Source organism: Triticum aestivum, chromosome 1B, assembly GCF_018294505.1.
Source record: "Triticum aestivum cultivar Chinese Spring chromosome 1B, IWGSC CS RefSeq v2.1, whole genome shotgun sequence".
Classification (NCBI taxonomy): Eukaryota; Viridiplantae; Streptophyta; class Magnoliopsida; order Poales; family Poaceae; genus Triticum; species Triticum aestivum.
This window is the reverse complement of record NC_057795.1, coordinates 335,233,619-335,243,673: the sequence shown is the minus strand read 5'-3', so window position 1 is coordinate 335,243,673 and position 10,055 is coordinate 335,233,619. Positions and strand designations below refer to the sequence as shown.

General features: G+C 46.9%; 1 protein-coding gene across 1 annotated transcript; it reads right to left on the bottom strand.

The window, feature by feature from the left end:
• Positions 1–5,099: 5,099 nt before the first annotated feature.
• On the bottom strand, positions 5,100–8,764 carry LOC123122414 (acyl-carrier-protein phosphodiesterase PptH). The gene is made up of 6 exons (XM_044542609.1): positions 8,281–8,764; positions 7,018–7,137; positions 6,857–6,910; positions 6,520–6,683; positions 5,682–5,858; positions 5,100–5,609 (listed from the first exon to the last, which is right to left on the bottom strand). The coding sequence occupies exons 1-6, from the start codon at positions 8,734–8,736 to the stop codon at positions 5,363–5,365; spliced, it is 1,218 nt and encodes a 405-aa protein (XP_044398544.1). The 5' UTR covers positions 8,737–8,764; the 3' UTR covers positions 5,100–5,362.
• Positions 8,765–10,055: the final 1,291 nt, after the last annotated feature.

Genomic DNA, 10,055 nt, shown 5'->3' with positions numbered 1-10,055 from the left:
TCTATTTAATCATAGATACATGGTGTGGTGAAGAGTCATCGAGGTTTGGACGGTGGCTGAGGGCCCAACTCCAGAGCGAGTAAACTGGCATGCCAGCCGCGTGGTCACCGTGTGATCGTGGCGTTGCCACGTGTTCCGGGTGGCCTAAGCATGTCTGGTGGATTGGGCACTCCCCGGTATGTGTTAGGAAGAAGAATACAGCAAAAGAATCTCATGAGGAGACGGAACTAAGCTCAAACTTCAATTAGCAGCCAAGTGTTTGATTAGTGGGGGGGGGGATGCACATGGCCAATGGGCCTGAGTTTTGGCAGAGGATGATCATCTACTAAGGAGACTGTCTTGGCAAATTTGTAGCTCAAATGGAGGAGCCTAGGTGGCACTTGCTTTGGAAAGTACCACACTGGACGGAAATATGAATGTTAAAGCTGGGCTCAAATGAATGAACGTACTGAGCTGAAATTTGGTGGAGGATGGTCATTTGGGCATAGGAAGACACTGCAAAATTTTCATACCATTTGGACATGCCAAAGTGGTACTTCCTTGAGAATGCTTTTCTGTGGACAGAAACTTGGAAAAATTATTGAGAGAAATTAGCTAAATGAAATGAGCTCATATTTAGTGGAGGGAAGTTATATAGGTAGGATCATGCCATGGTAAATTTTAAGCAATAATGAAGCAATATAAATTATAGTTGCTTCAGAAACTGAAAATATGACTAGAGTAAAAGATTGGATGATGATCTCACATGGATTGCTGGAAAGAGCTCAAATTTTGTGGAGAGTGATGATTCGAGCATATGGAAGATTTGGAAAAATCTCAGATCATTTGGAAAAGCCTAGCTAGTACTTCCTTCACAAAGCTTCTCTCTGGATAGAAACTTTGGAAATTTGCTGAGGGGGATTTACTAGGAAAATGGAGATGAATATTGGCATGTGGCAATGATTTTTATATTGAAGAGTGCCCAAAAAGTTTGAGGCCAATTAGTGCTATTCTGGACAGAGCAGAAAATTCAATATTCCTGAATTATTTTTGAACTAGGGAAGGAAGGGATTTGGAATTACACAAAAAAGATTTTTCATCGGAAAGAGGTCTACGAAGACTTTTCGGAAAACGCCGACGTTTGTTGGCTTATTTGGCAAAGATATGATTCAAAGAATTTATGAGAATTTTGTGGGAATTTTAGGGATGACATAAATATAGGCTACTTCACAACCTAGGGCAAAAATTGACACATGGACATGACACATAGGCAAAACAGATGAGGTGGCACCTAGTCATAGCAATGCACCACAATTTACAAGGCTATTACCATCGATATTGATCGTGATCAGCTAGAAATAAGGCAGCGGACCAGTGTTGTCTGCTTTACGACCATTTCGTTTAAAGAAATTACGACCTTTCTGACCAAAATGGTTGTTATCGTTTAGGGTTTGGAGCCCCCCGAAGATCTCATTACCAATTGGTCTCAAATGGTCGTAGATTTATGACCATTTCTTCCAGGGGCACTGACAAAAGGTCACAAGTTGACATATTTCTTGTAATGGACAAACTGATTCAATGGCATATGCAACATTAATCCCTAAATTGATCCAATGGCATACACAACAAATGAACGAATCGATACAAAGTGGGGCAAATGATATAATGTATTGTGTCCTCCTATGCCATTTCGTCGAACAGGACCTGGGTAGACACAGGTCGGCAACTCCCAGGGTTGTGCGCACCCATCGGAGTTGCGGCGAGTCATACACCATCACCGCCGCATCATGTTGCATCCAGCTACATCTGGAATCCCTTCCCATTTGGGTGACAGGAACGGACTAGCAAGAGAGGCGGCTGACACCTTCCTTCTCAGCGGTGGGGCGGACGCAGATGGGGCGACGGCCTCACCGGGGTGTACGCATCCACGTCGATATGGACCAACTCCTTGTCCTTAGCTTCCATCACCGCAGCTTCCTGCTCACGCTGCTTCCTTTGCCACTCCCTTCGGGTGATTTCTCCACCTTGCAACTAAACCCCACGGACATCGTCGAGGCATCATCCATGCCAGTGGTGGAGGACGGAGTACTTGGCATGACATCTATGATGGTGGACGAGGGTGGTGGCATGGACGGGAGCAAGGGTGCAGGACGATGACGGCTCAGACGCGAAAAATGGAGGACGAACACAGGAGGAGGACGGTCCATTTGTTGGACTAGATCAACTTGGAGGGATTTGGGGTGGGTCCTATCTATCAGATCTGATGCAGCAAACCTGACTGGGCCTCCATGTCCGCCTGAGATATTGGTTGGGTTTTAACTTTGAGGGGTGCGTGACATTCGAGCTCTAGTTTTAGATTCTTGTGTTTCTGCACTTGCAACTCTAGTTTCATTTTGTGCACCTTTGACGTGACATGCAAGCCCACCTCAGGATGGAAAAAACGAATTATAATTGCAGCAACATAGCATGTATTTTCAGTTGAAGTTATTATATTGTCAATCCCCTCAAAGAAATTATATTATTAATACAAATAATCGACGACAAGTGTGGAGGAGAGATACGGCCGCAGTGGGGCGTGCTACAACCAGCCACAGGGGAAGCTGGAACCATCGGTGTGGCATGCTGCAATCGGCGACGAGAAGAGCTGCGACGGGGAAGCGCCGCGCGCGACAAGCGCTGTGAATGCTGGAATCGTTGGTGCAGCATGCTGCAATCGGTGACGAGAACAGTTGTGGCGTGCGATGACGCACCAAGAATGCTGGAACCGGCAAACCATTTTGTTGGAACCATCGGTGGGGCGTGCTGTAGTCGGCGACGAAAAAAGTTGTGACGGGATGCGTGGTGTGCGACGACACACTAAGAGTGCACGAACCGGCTAACCATTTTGCTGCAACCGGCAAACTAACGTGAGGTGATGATAGGATCGATGGAGGCGAGGAGTTGCATCGATGGTGCGAGGGCTGCGACGACAGGGATGACAAACTAGAGTGAGGAGTGACGAACTGCAACTGACGACCAGGGTGGTGGCCATGGAGGTTGCCGGGAGGGGGGGAGTGACCGCGCTATAGGGCGAACGGAGAGGAGCGCACACATATCAAGTGCAAATCGGTTGGGGAAAAGGCTAGAATCGAATGCTTGCGTGCGTCAAAATCGGATGATGGGGTGGTGATTGGCCAAAATTTCGGTCGGTCGACCGGTGCCTACCACTGCCCCATAACTAAGACCAAGGTGGACATAGATGCAATTACTGGGAAGGTTTTGCCTTAAGAAAGTAGAAAGGCAAGCTGCACATATGCATCACTAGCCAAAAGGCAAAAAAAAGCACGAGATTTACCTCATTCTTGTTTTTGCCGAAAGAATCAAATCTATTATAAAAGTTCACATGTAGTACAAAGTATCTCAAACATAATAAAAACTACATCAAGATTTCGTGACCGCCGAACGCCACTATTGCCGCCAGAACGAGCCGCCGACGTGCCGTTGTTACCGCTCCCCTAATGGAGCCGGATCTTGTCGATGACAGTCGTGAAGTCTTCGTACACGTGACCCTAAAGACCAAGGCCCTAGAGCCGTAGTCATCGTTGTTGAACCTTGCATAGATCTGAAGTACCTGATACCAAATCTTGCTACATGACGAGAAACTCTAACCTCACTGCCGCAAGAAGACGGGAGGAACCTATGCCGGAGCTCCATCGACCGTGTCCAAATAGACGAATTCTAAGGAGATCGAAGCCCCGAAGACAAATTCGAAGAAGAAGCGCAGACATCCGCCCGAGCGCCGTAATTGCGAGGACTAAAAAAACCTAACCTAAACTATCAACCGAAGCGAAGGCACCATGATTCCCCTCCCATTATCGGCCGCTTAGTAGGGGAGGGAATGAGGAGAGAAAACCTCTAGGAAAAATTGGCTATGCTAAGTTTTACTGATTTCCTATGTAGTTATCTCATTAATTAATTAAGAAGAGAGCTTACAGATTTAATGCTTGAAATAGAAGAAGCATCGCAACCAGAGTCTAGGATACAACAAGGTTTTTACTCTCGTGGCATCACAAATACTTTTTTTCTTTTGAGAATTCGCCCTCTAGGCATTTTATTCAGAAATGAGCGAGTTCATATCTGATTGAACAACCTCAATCAGATAAATAGGGATTACATCAAAGGTACAAACACTAGGGCTGAATCACAGCCTCTCTAGCTGCAGCATGAGCAGCTATATTAGCAGTTCTCCTAGCAGAAACAAGATCCAATCCCCGTAGGTTTGGGAGAGCAGAGTTATCTCTCTGAAAATATGGACTCCCACTGACTTTTCATTTTTGGACTTCCACAGTTTAACAACTTCCTGACAATCTCGCACCGGCGGTGGCCTAAATCTTGGCCTCCTCCTTGATGATTTGCATCATCTAATGAGGCGGCGTTGATTTCTACCAGAAAACACACGCGTTTCTCTTGTTCCAATAGTCTCTCCACTTCCAAATAGTCTAGTTGGACCGACATGCTTGTCCACCAAGATCAAATATTTTTCTCGCCAGCCCACAAGGACAAATCTAAAGTCTGCTAATCCTAACCAATCCTTGACCATTCTTCAGATCCTTAAAGTGAAGCGGCGGCAAGAACAGAGATGCACGGCCGTCTCGTTTGATCTCTTGCATAGGCTGAAAGTCCTACCCTTTGATGGCTGGCTTAAACCCCAAACCTAAACTGCTGTGACGGAACTGTAAGCTGAAAATTATTACAAAGGACCAATACTGATGCCAGGGAATATACTATCAGCATGTTCTTGAAAAAAGGAATATACTATGAGCATGTATTTTTCTGGTCAATAATGATGGCCATTCCAGGCCATGTTCGATGATGTAAATCGTTATCTCACGTGAGGTAGAACTGGAAAAGATGATTCCTCGATCTAAACTCCAGTGAAAAGGTGATGCAAAGAGGCAGCCACATCACAAGCCAGCAACTGGCAGTTCTGATTTTGACAGTGAGTTTCCAAGGAGAGACACGATCAAATCCACACGATTTATCCGTCTGTGATCGTCACCGCTCAGACCACACCACGGCAGCTCCGACTCCACCGCGACACAACGAAAGAGAGCAGTGAGACCCATCAGCCACGCCGTAGATGAAGAGAGATATCTAATGGCTTCTGCATGTCACTATCTTTGCAGCGAGGCTGCTTACAAGCATCTTTACATTATTTTTTCAGCATACATCCAACACAAGGGGGCCATTCGTTGCCCAAGAGTTGTGAGTTGTAGCAAACGAAACAACAAAAATACAAAAAGGGAAGAAAGAAAGAAAAAAAAACCATGTACATGTAAAATGTCAATATCTCCTTTTTTCTTTTTCTCTGTTTGATGCAGATTTCAACGTCGTACCGGACAGCTCAACCGGATTCAGTTTGTTTGGCAAAAACAGGGGGTCCGTAGTACTTTGAAAAATATTTGGCAACCCACGGCGCAAGCTGAGTGTTCTCAGGCTCCCTTCTGTTCTTGTTGTAATAGTCAGACCATATAGCTGGGTATATTTCAGGGTTGAAGCCATCACGATATACACAAAACGGCAACCATCCCTGGCCTCCGTTTATCCTTCGCTTTCTTTCTCGAGGGTATGCCAGAGGCGCCTGTACATACCTGTGTTGGAACACCTATCTGGTTAGCATAAGAATTGTGCATTTCGATCCTAGAGAATGGTTAGATCGGTACCTGATACCGTCAACCACAGAATCCCAACAGAAGTGTGTATGCCCGAATACATGGCAGGCTGCTCCATCTTTAGCGTTGTTGTGTATAGCTCTCAGCCTTCTTTCCAAATAATCAGAGCCGATGACCTTTGGAAGGTTTGGATAGTAAAGCATTCGCTTCTCTGGACATAACTCTTGCCTGCAGAGTTGAGCAGAAGGCATTAGTTTTGGACTTTGGGGCTATGAGGCTCGGCTAAGATATCCTACGTGCATTTTAGGGATGAAATTTGAATAGCACTGCAGATCCTAATACACAGGCAAAGACGGTCAGGTAGATGAAGAGGGACAGGATTCATCATATGGACTTACATCAGCAACCTGACGCAGTTACACAGCCGCGTGAAAATAAATATCTTCCACTACGCAATCTGTATTCTCTGTAACACAGCAAATGGCTACCTCGGGAATGACCAATTGCTGCATTTTCGAAAGTGGTTCCTTAGTTGACACTAACCTTAATTTGACAAGAGGATTTTTCCTTGAGGTGTTCTTATCATAAAAATCACAAGAAATGAAATATAAATGCCAAGTATGAATACAAAAGCCTAGAGGATGATCACCTAAGTGAGGTATGATAGCTGCAAAGTGAACATGTTTACCGTGCAATTACTATTAATCTCCAAATATACGAGCTTGAATTAAGAAGATGGGTTGCAAGTAAATTAATCAAACATAGCAAGTATCCTAGTCACTGGATTCACAGTTGCCTAACAACTGTGACTTGGTAAGAATCAACAAGATCACTAGGACAAAGAACCTTTGCCAGTGGCATACCATAGATAGGAGGTGTGAGCACTAACCTTGGTACAAAGTGTGAAAATGTAAGTATCTGTTTGCTCTTCTTTTTTACTTCTTCAATAGCATCATTGTTCTTGTCATTCAACTTGTCAAAGTAAAGAGCAAGAGCCTCATCATCACTTCCCAAGTCCGAAGGCCATTGGCAAGCATGAAAGTCTTTACAAGCCTGATCACAAAAAACATATCAGTGCATGCACGTCATGAGGAATTGAGAACTGCACAGAACAAAAAAATGAGAAACTGAAACAGCCAGTACATGTCTACACCTATAAACAACATTATCTTTACGTGTATATCCATACAAATCAGAACAAGACACTGAGCGAAAGATCAACTTACCATCTCTAACGAAGGAACACGCACACTGTTCACATCCTTTTCCTTGTCAAAGCTCTGGAATGCAATTAAACAAAGATGAGTAAGCAGGAAAATCATAGTGGCATGGTGCATTTTGATCTGGTTAGAAAAATTATGACAATAAATTAAGAAAAATAAGCAACCTTGTGATACCATGAAAACAATGGTATGATCCCTAAGTCACCTATCGTTCTAGGGCCTGTATCCACACCCAGCTCACTACACGCATCAAGCAATGCAGTCAGTTTCTCCATCGAATCCACCTGTAAGAAATGAGCAAACCAATATAAATTAAAGGGTAAATGCTTTCCTTAGAGAAAAACATAAATGAACTGATGTATTAGCGACCATCCAAAATCATAATCGTCATTGCATCATTTCAGTTGTACCACATGCTTCATAGCATATGTGCAAGAGCTACTAATTTGTACCAAGCTATTCAAACACTCCCACATAATGACAATCCAGATGCATGTCCGCCGAGAAAACAAGAGGATGCATTGATCTCACATTTGCTCCGGCTGTTCCTTCTCTTGGCAAGTCTGGTATGATGTTTTAAAAGGGTTCGATCTTCCGATGATACTGCTGCTGGGCGCACAGGCAACAAGATGAAGACCATCAGGTCGCTGATCATCTTAATGACTTAGTGTCTCTCGAGGTTAATTCTTAGGAGCCATCCACAATGATGCAGAGCTCTGGATCTCGGACAGGATAGGGCACATCCTCACCGGACCAACAGTAGCGGCTTAGGTAGCAACACAGCATAGGCTTTTTAGCCGGTTTTGGATTCTTAGCTAGGCTAGAGTAGCTTTGTTACTTACAGTCTTTGCGTTCTATTTTTGCTCTGTTTTCCAGTTTGGCCATCCTCCACCATTGTTGGTTTGTATTTCACGCCTTCTTTCGTGTTCTTCTGACACAATGATGCACATTTAGACGCGTGTTGGAGAAAAACAACTCCAAGTGGCAGCACCCAATAACATCAGTGTATTACTCCTACCAGGTTCACAACTGAAATGATGCAGACGTATGCGTTATCGTAACCGTTTCAGTCAGGAAACAAGAACCAATAGTCCAATACAATCAACATATGACTAGGTTCACAACTGAAGTTCAGCTCGACTACACAAGCATGCTTAAAACCAGTATCAATATCAAACCACATTAGCATACTTGGCACTGCATCTAAAACTAGGATCATTAGGCAACGTATTTACTGGACAATGGCGAGCAGGAAGCAGGCGGGCGTTTCAGCATTCAGGGAGGACAGACTAAAGGACTAGAAATCCAGCGCAAGCACCATGCCAACGCATTTCGTCAAACACCATGCTTGCAGCACAAGGAATGCGGATAGTCAAACAGAGGAAAAAAGAGACGGGGACGGGAGGAGGAAGGCGGAATCCACTCACGTAGCGGCCACCCTCGCGGCGCAGCCAGAGGTCGTGGTTGCCGGGCACGTAGAAGACGGCGTCGAACCGCGCCCTGAGGGCCTCCATGGTTCGCGCGAAGTTGTCCCTCGTCTCCGCCACGTCCCCGGCGACGACGAGCGCGTCGAACCCCTCCCCGGCCCCCGGCGGCCCCGCCCGCACCGCGAGCCGGCGCACCCACTCCATGTTCTCCGGGTAGTCGGTGTGCAGGTCCGACACGACGAACACCCTCGTCCTCGCCTCGTCCGCCGCCGCCGCCGCCGGCTGCGGCGCGGCGGCGGCGGCGGCGCGGCAGCGGAGGGAGGAGGAGGAGGAGGCCCTGGGGCGCGGCGGGCAGAAGCGGCGACGCCTGCGGAGGCGGCGGTGGTGCGGCGACGGGGGCAGCGCGTCGAGCAGGTGGTGGGCGGGGTGGGACGACACGGGCAGATGCGGTGTCATGTCGGGGGGGGAGGAAAAAGCTCTCTCGCTCTGGCGCTCGGCAAAAAATCCCGTTTTCCCCCTGCCTTTTCGCTCCGGGGACGGGCGGGCGGGGGTGGGTGGCGGTGGGATGGCAGTTCGGTGATTCCGGCGACGAGATACCCGGCTCCACTGTCTGTGGGCCCGTTATATACAGCGGCGGCGAGGCGAGGCAAGGCGAGGCCGGGTTGGTGGGTGCGCGCGCGGGGGCCGACGTGGCAGCGGCATCCGTGATAGTTTTTTTTTTTTTTTTGAGGGGGCATCCGTGATAGTTTATGCTGGTCATTAGGCGCGTAGAGTATAGTAATGATTAATGCAGTGGGTTCATCATTGTCGCGGTTGGCCCGGTGCGACCGCTAAACTCCAGGAGGGGGAGTCAACGATGCGACAGCGAATTTGGGATCACCATAGCTACCGTCGTCAAAGCCACCGTCTATATTGTTCTTCACACGCGCTCGTTGTACTCAGTGCCATATACTCGTTGTACTCTTTTTTTAAGGGCAATGGCGCTAGTTCTACCTTTTCATATCAGTAGAGGGGAAGTACACATGTTCCTCTCTTTCCAGAGGTTCCATGCAATGTAAGCAGCCGAAGTGATCTACGTCCGGGCACCCATATTATTGTGCAGAGCCTAGATTCTTCTTCATCAACCCTTGATCGTCATCGATGTTGTACCAATATAGGAAGCTTGAGGATTGCTTTGAAGGAAGGAATGCCAAGCTTCCCGTGCAAAAGGGTGGGTCAGCGTAAGATGGGCAGCCGACTCGAGCTCCTGATCACAAAACATGCACTTCCGTTGTGAGAACAATCCCTGGTAGCAAGACAATCTGTTGTCAAGTTCATGTTCTGAATTAACAACCAGAAGTAGAACTTCACCTTGGGCTCGCTCTTGATCTTTCAAGTTGCATGCAGCTGGTGGTCAGTGGAACGACCAACGAATTGAGCAGAATAAGCAGATGCAGCAGAGTAACATCCGCCGTTTGAGAGCCTCCAATGAATGCTATCATGAACATTCGAGAGGACAGTGGGATGGATCATGTCCCAAAGCTTGACAAGTTGGTCCAGGAGCTGCTCGGGGTTGATACGTTCCAAACCATTCATCCATCTATTGCCAGCCAACACTTCACGGATAGAGAGGTTCTTTCGTCGTGCCAAATTAAACAGTTCAGGGGCAATATCAGCAAGAGCTATGCTATGCAGCGACCGGCCTTTCCAAAATCTTACTTGCTTCCCATTACCGAGGGTTATCACCGTGCAAGTAGAGAAGAGTGACTGGTCTGTGCTGTCAAATGGGATGGGGG

Coding starts and splice junctions, on each gene's coding strand:
- LOC123122414 (XM_044542609.1), bottom strand. CDS start 8,736: ATGACACCGCATCTGCCCGTGTCGTCCCACCCCGCCCACCACCTGCTC. Junction 7,138..8,280: donor GCCGCGAGGGTGGCCGCTAC/GTGAGTGGATTC, acceptor CATTTCTTACAG/GTGGATTCGATGGAGAAACT. Junction 5,859..6,519: donor TTTTCACACTTTGTACCAAG/GTTAGTGCTCAC, acceptor TCAACTCTGCAG/GCAAGAGTTATGTCCAGAGA.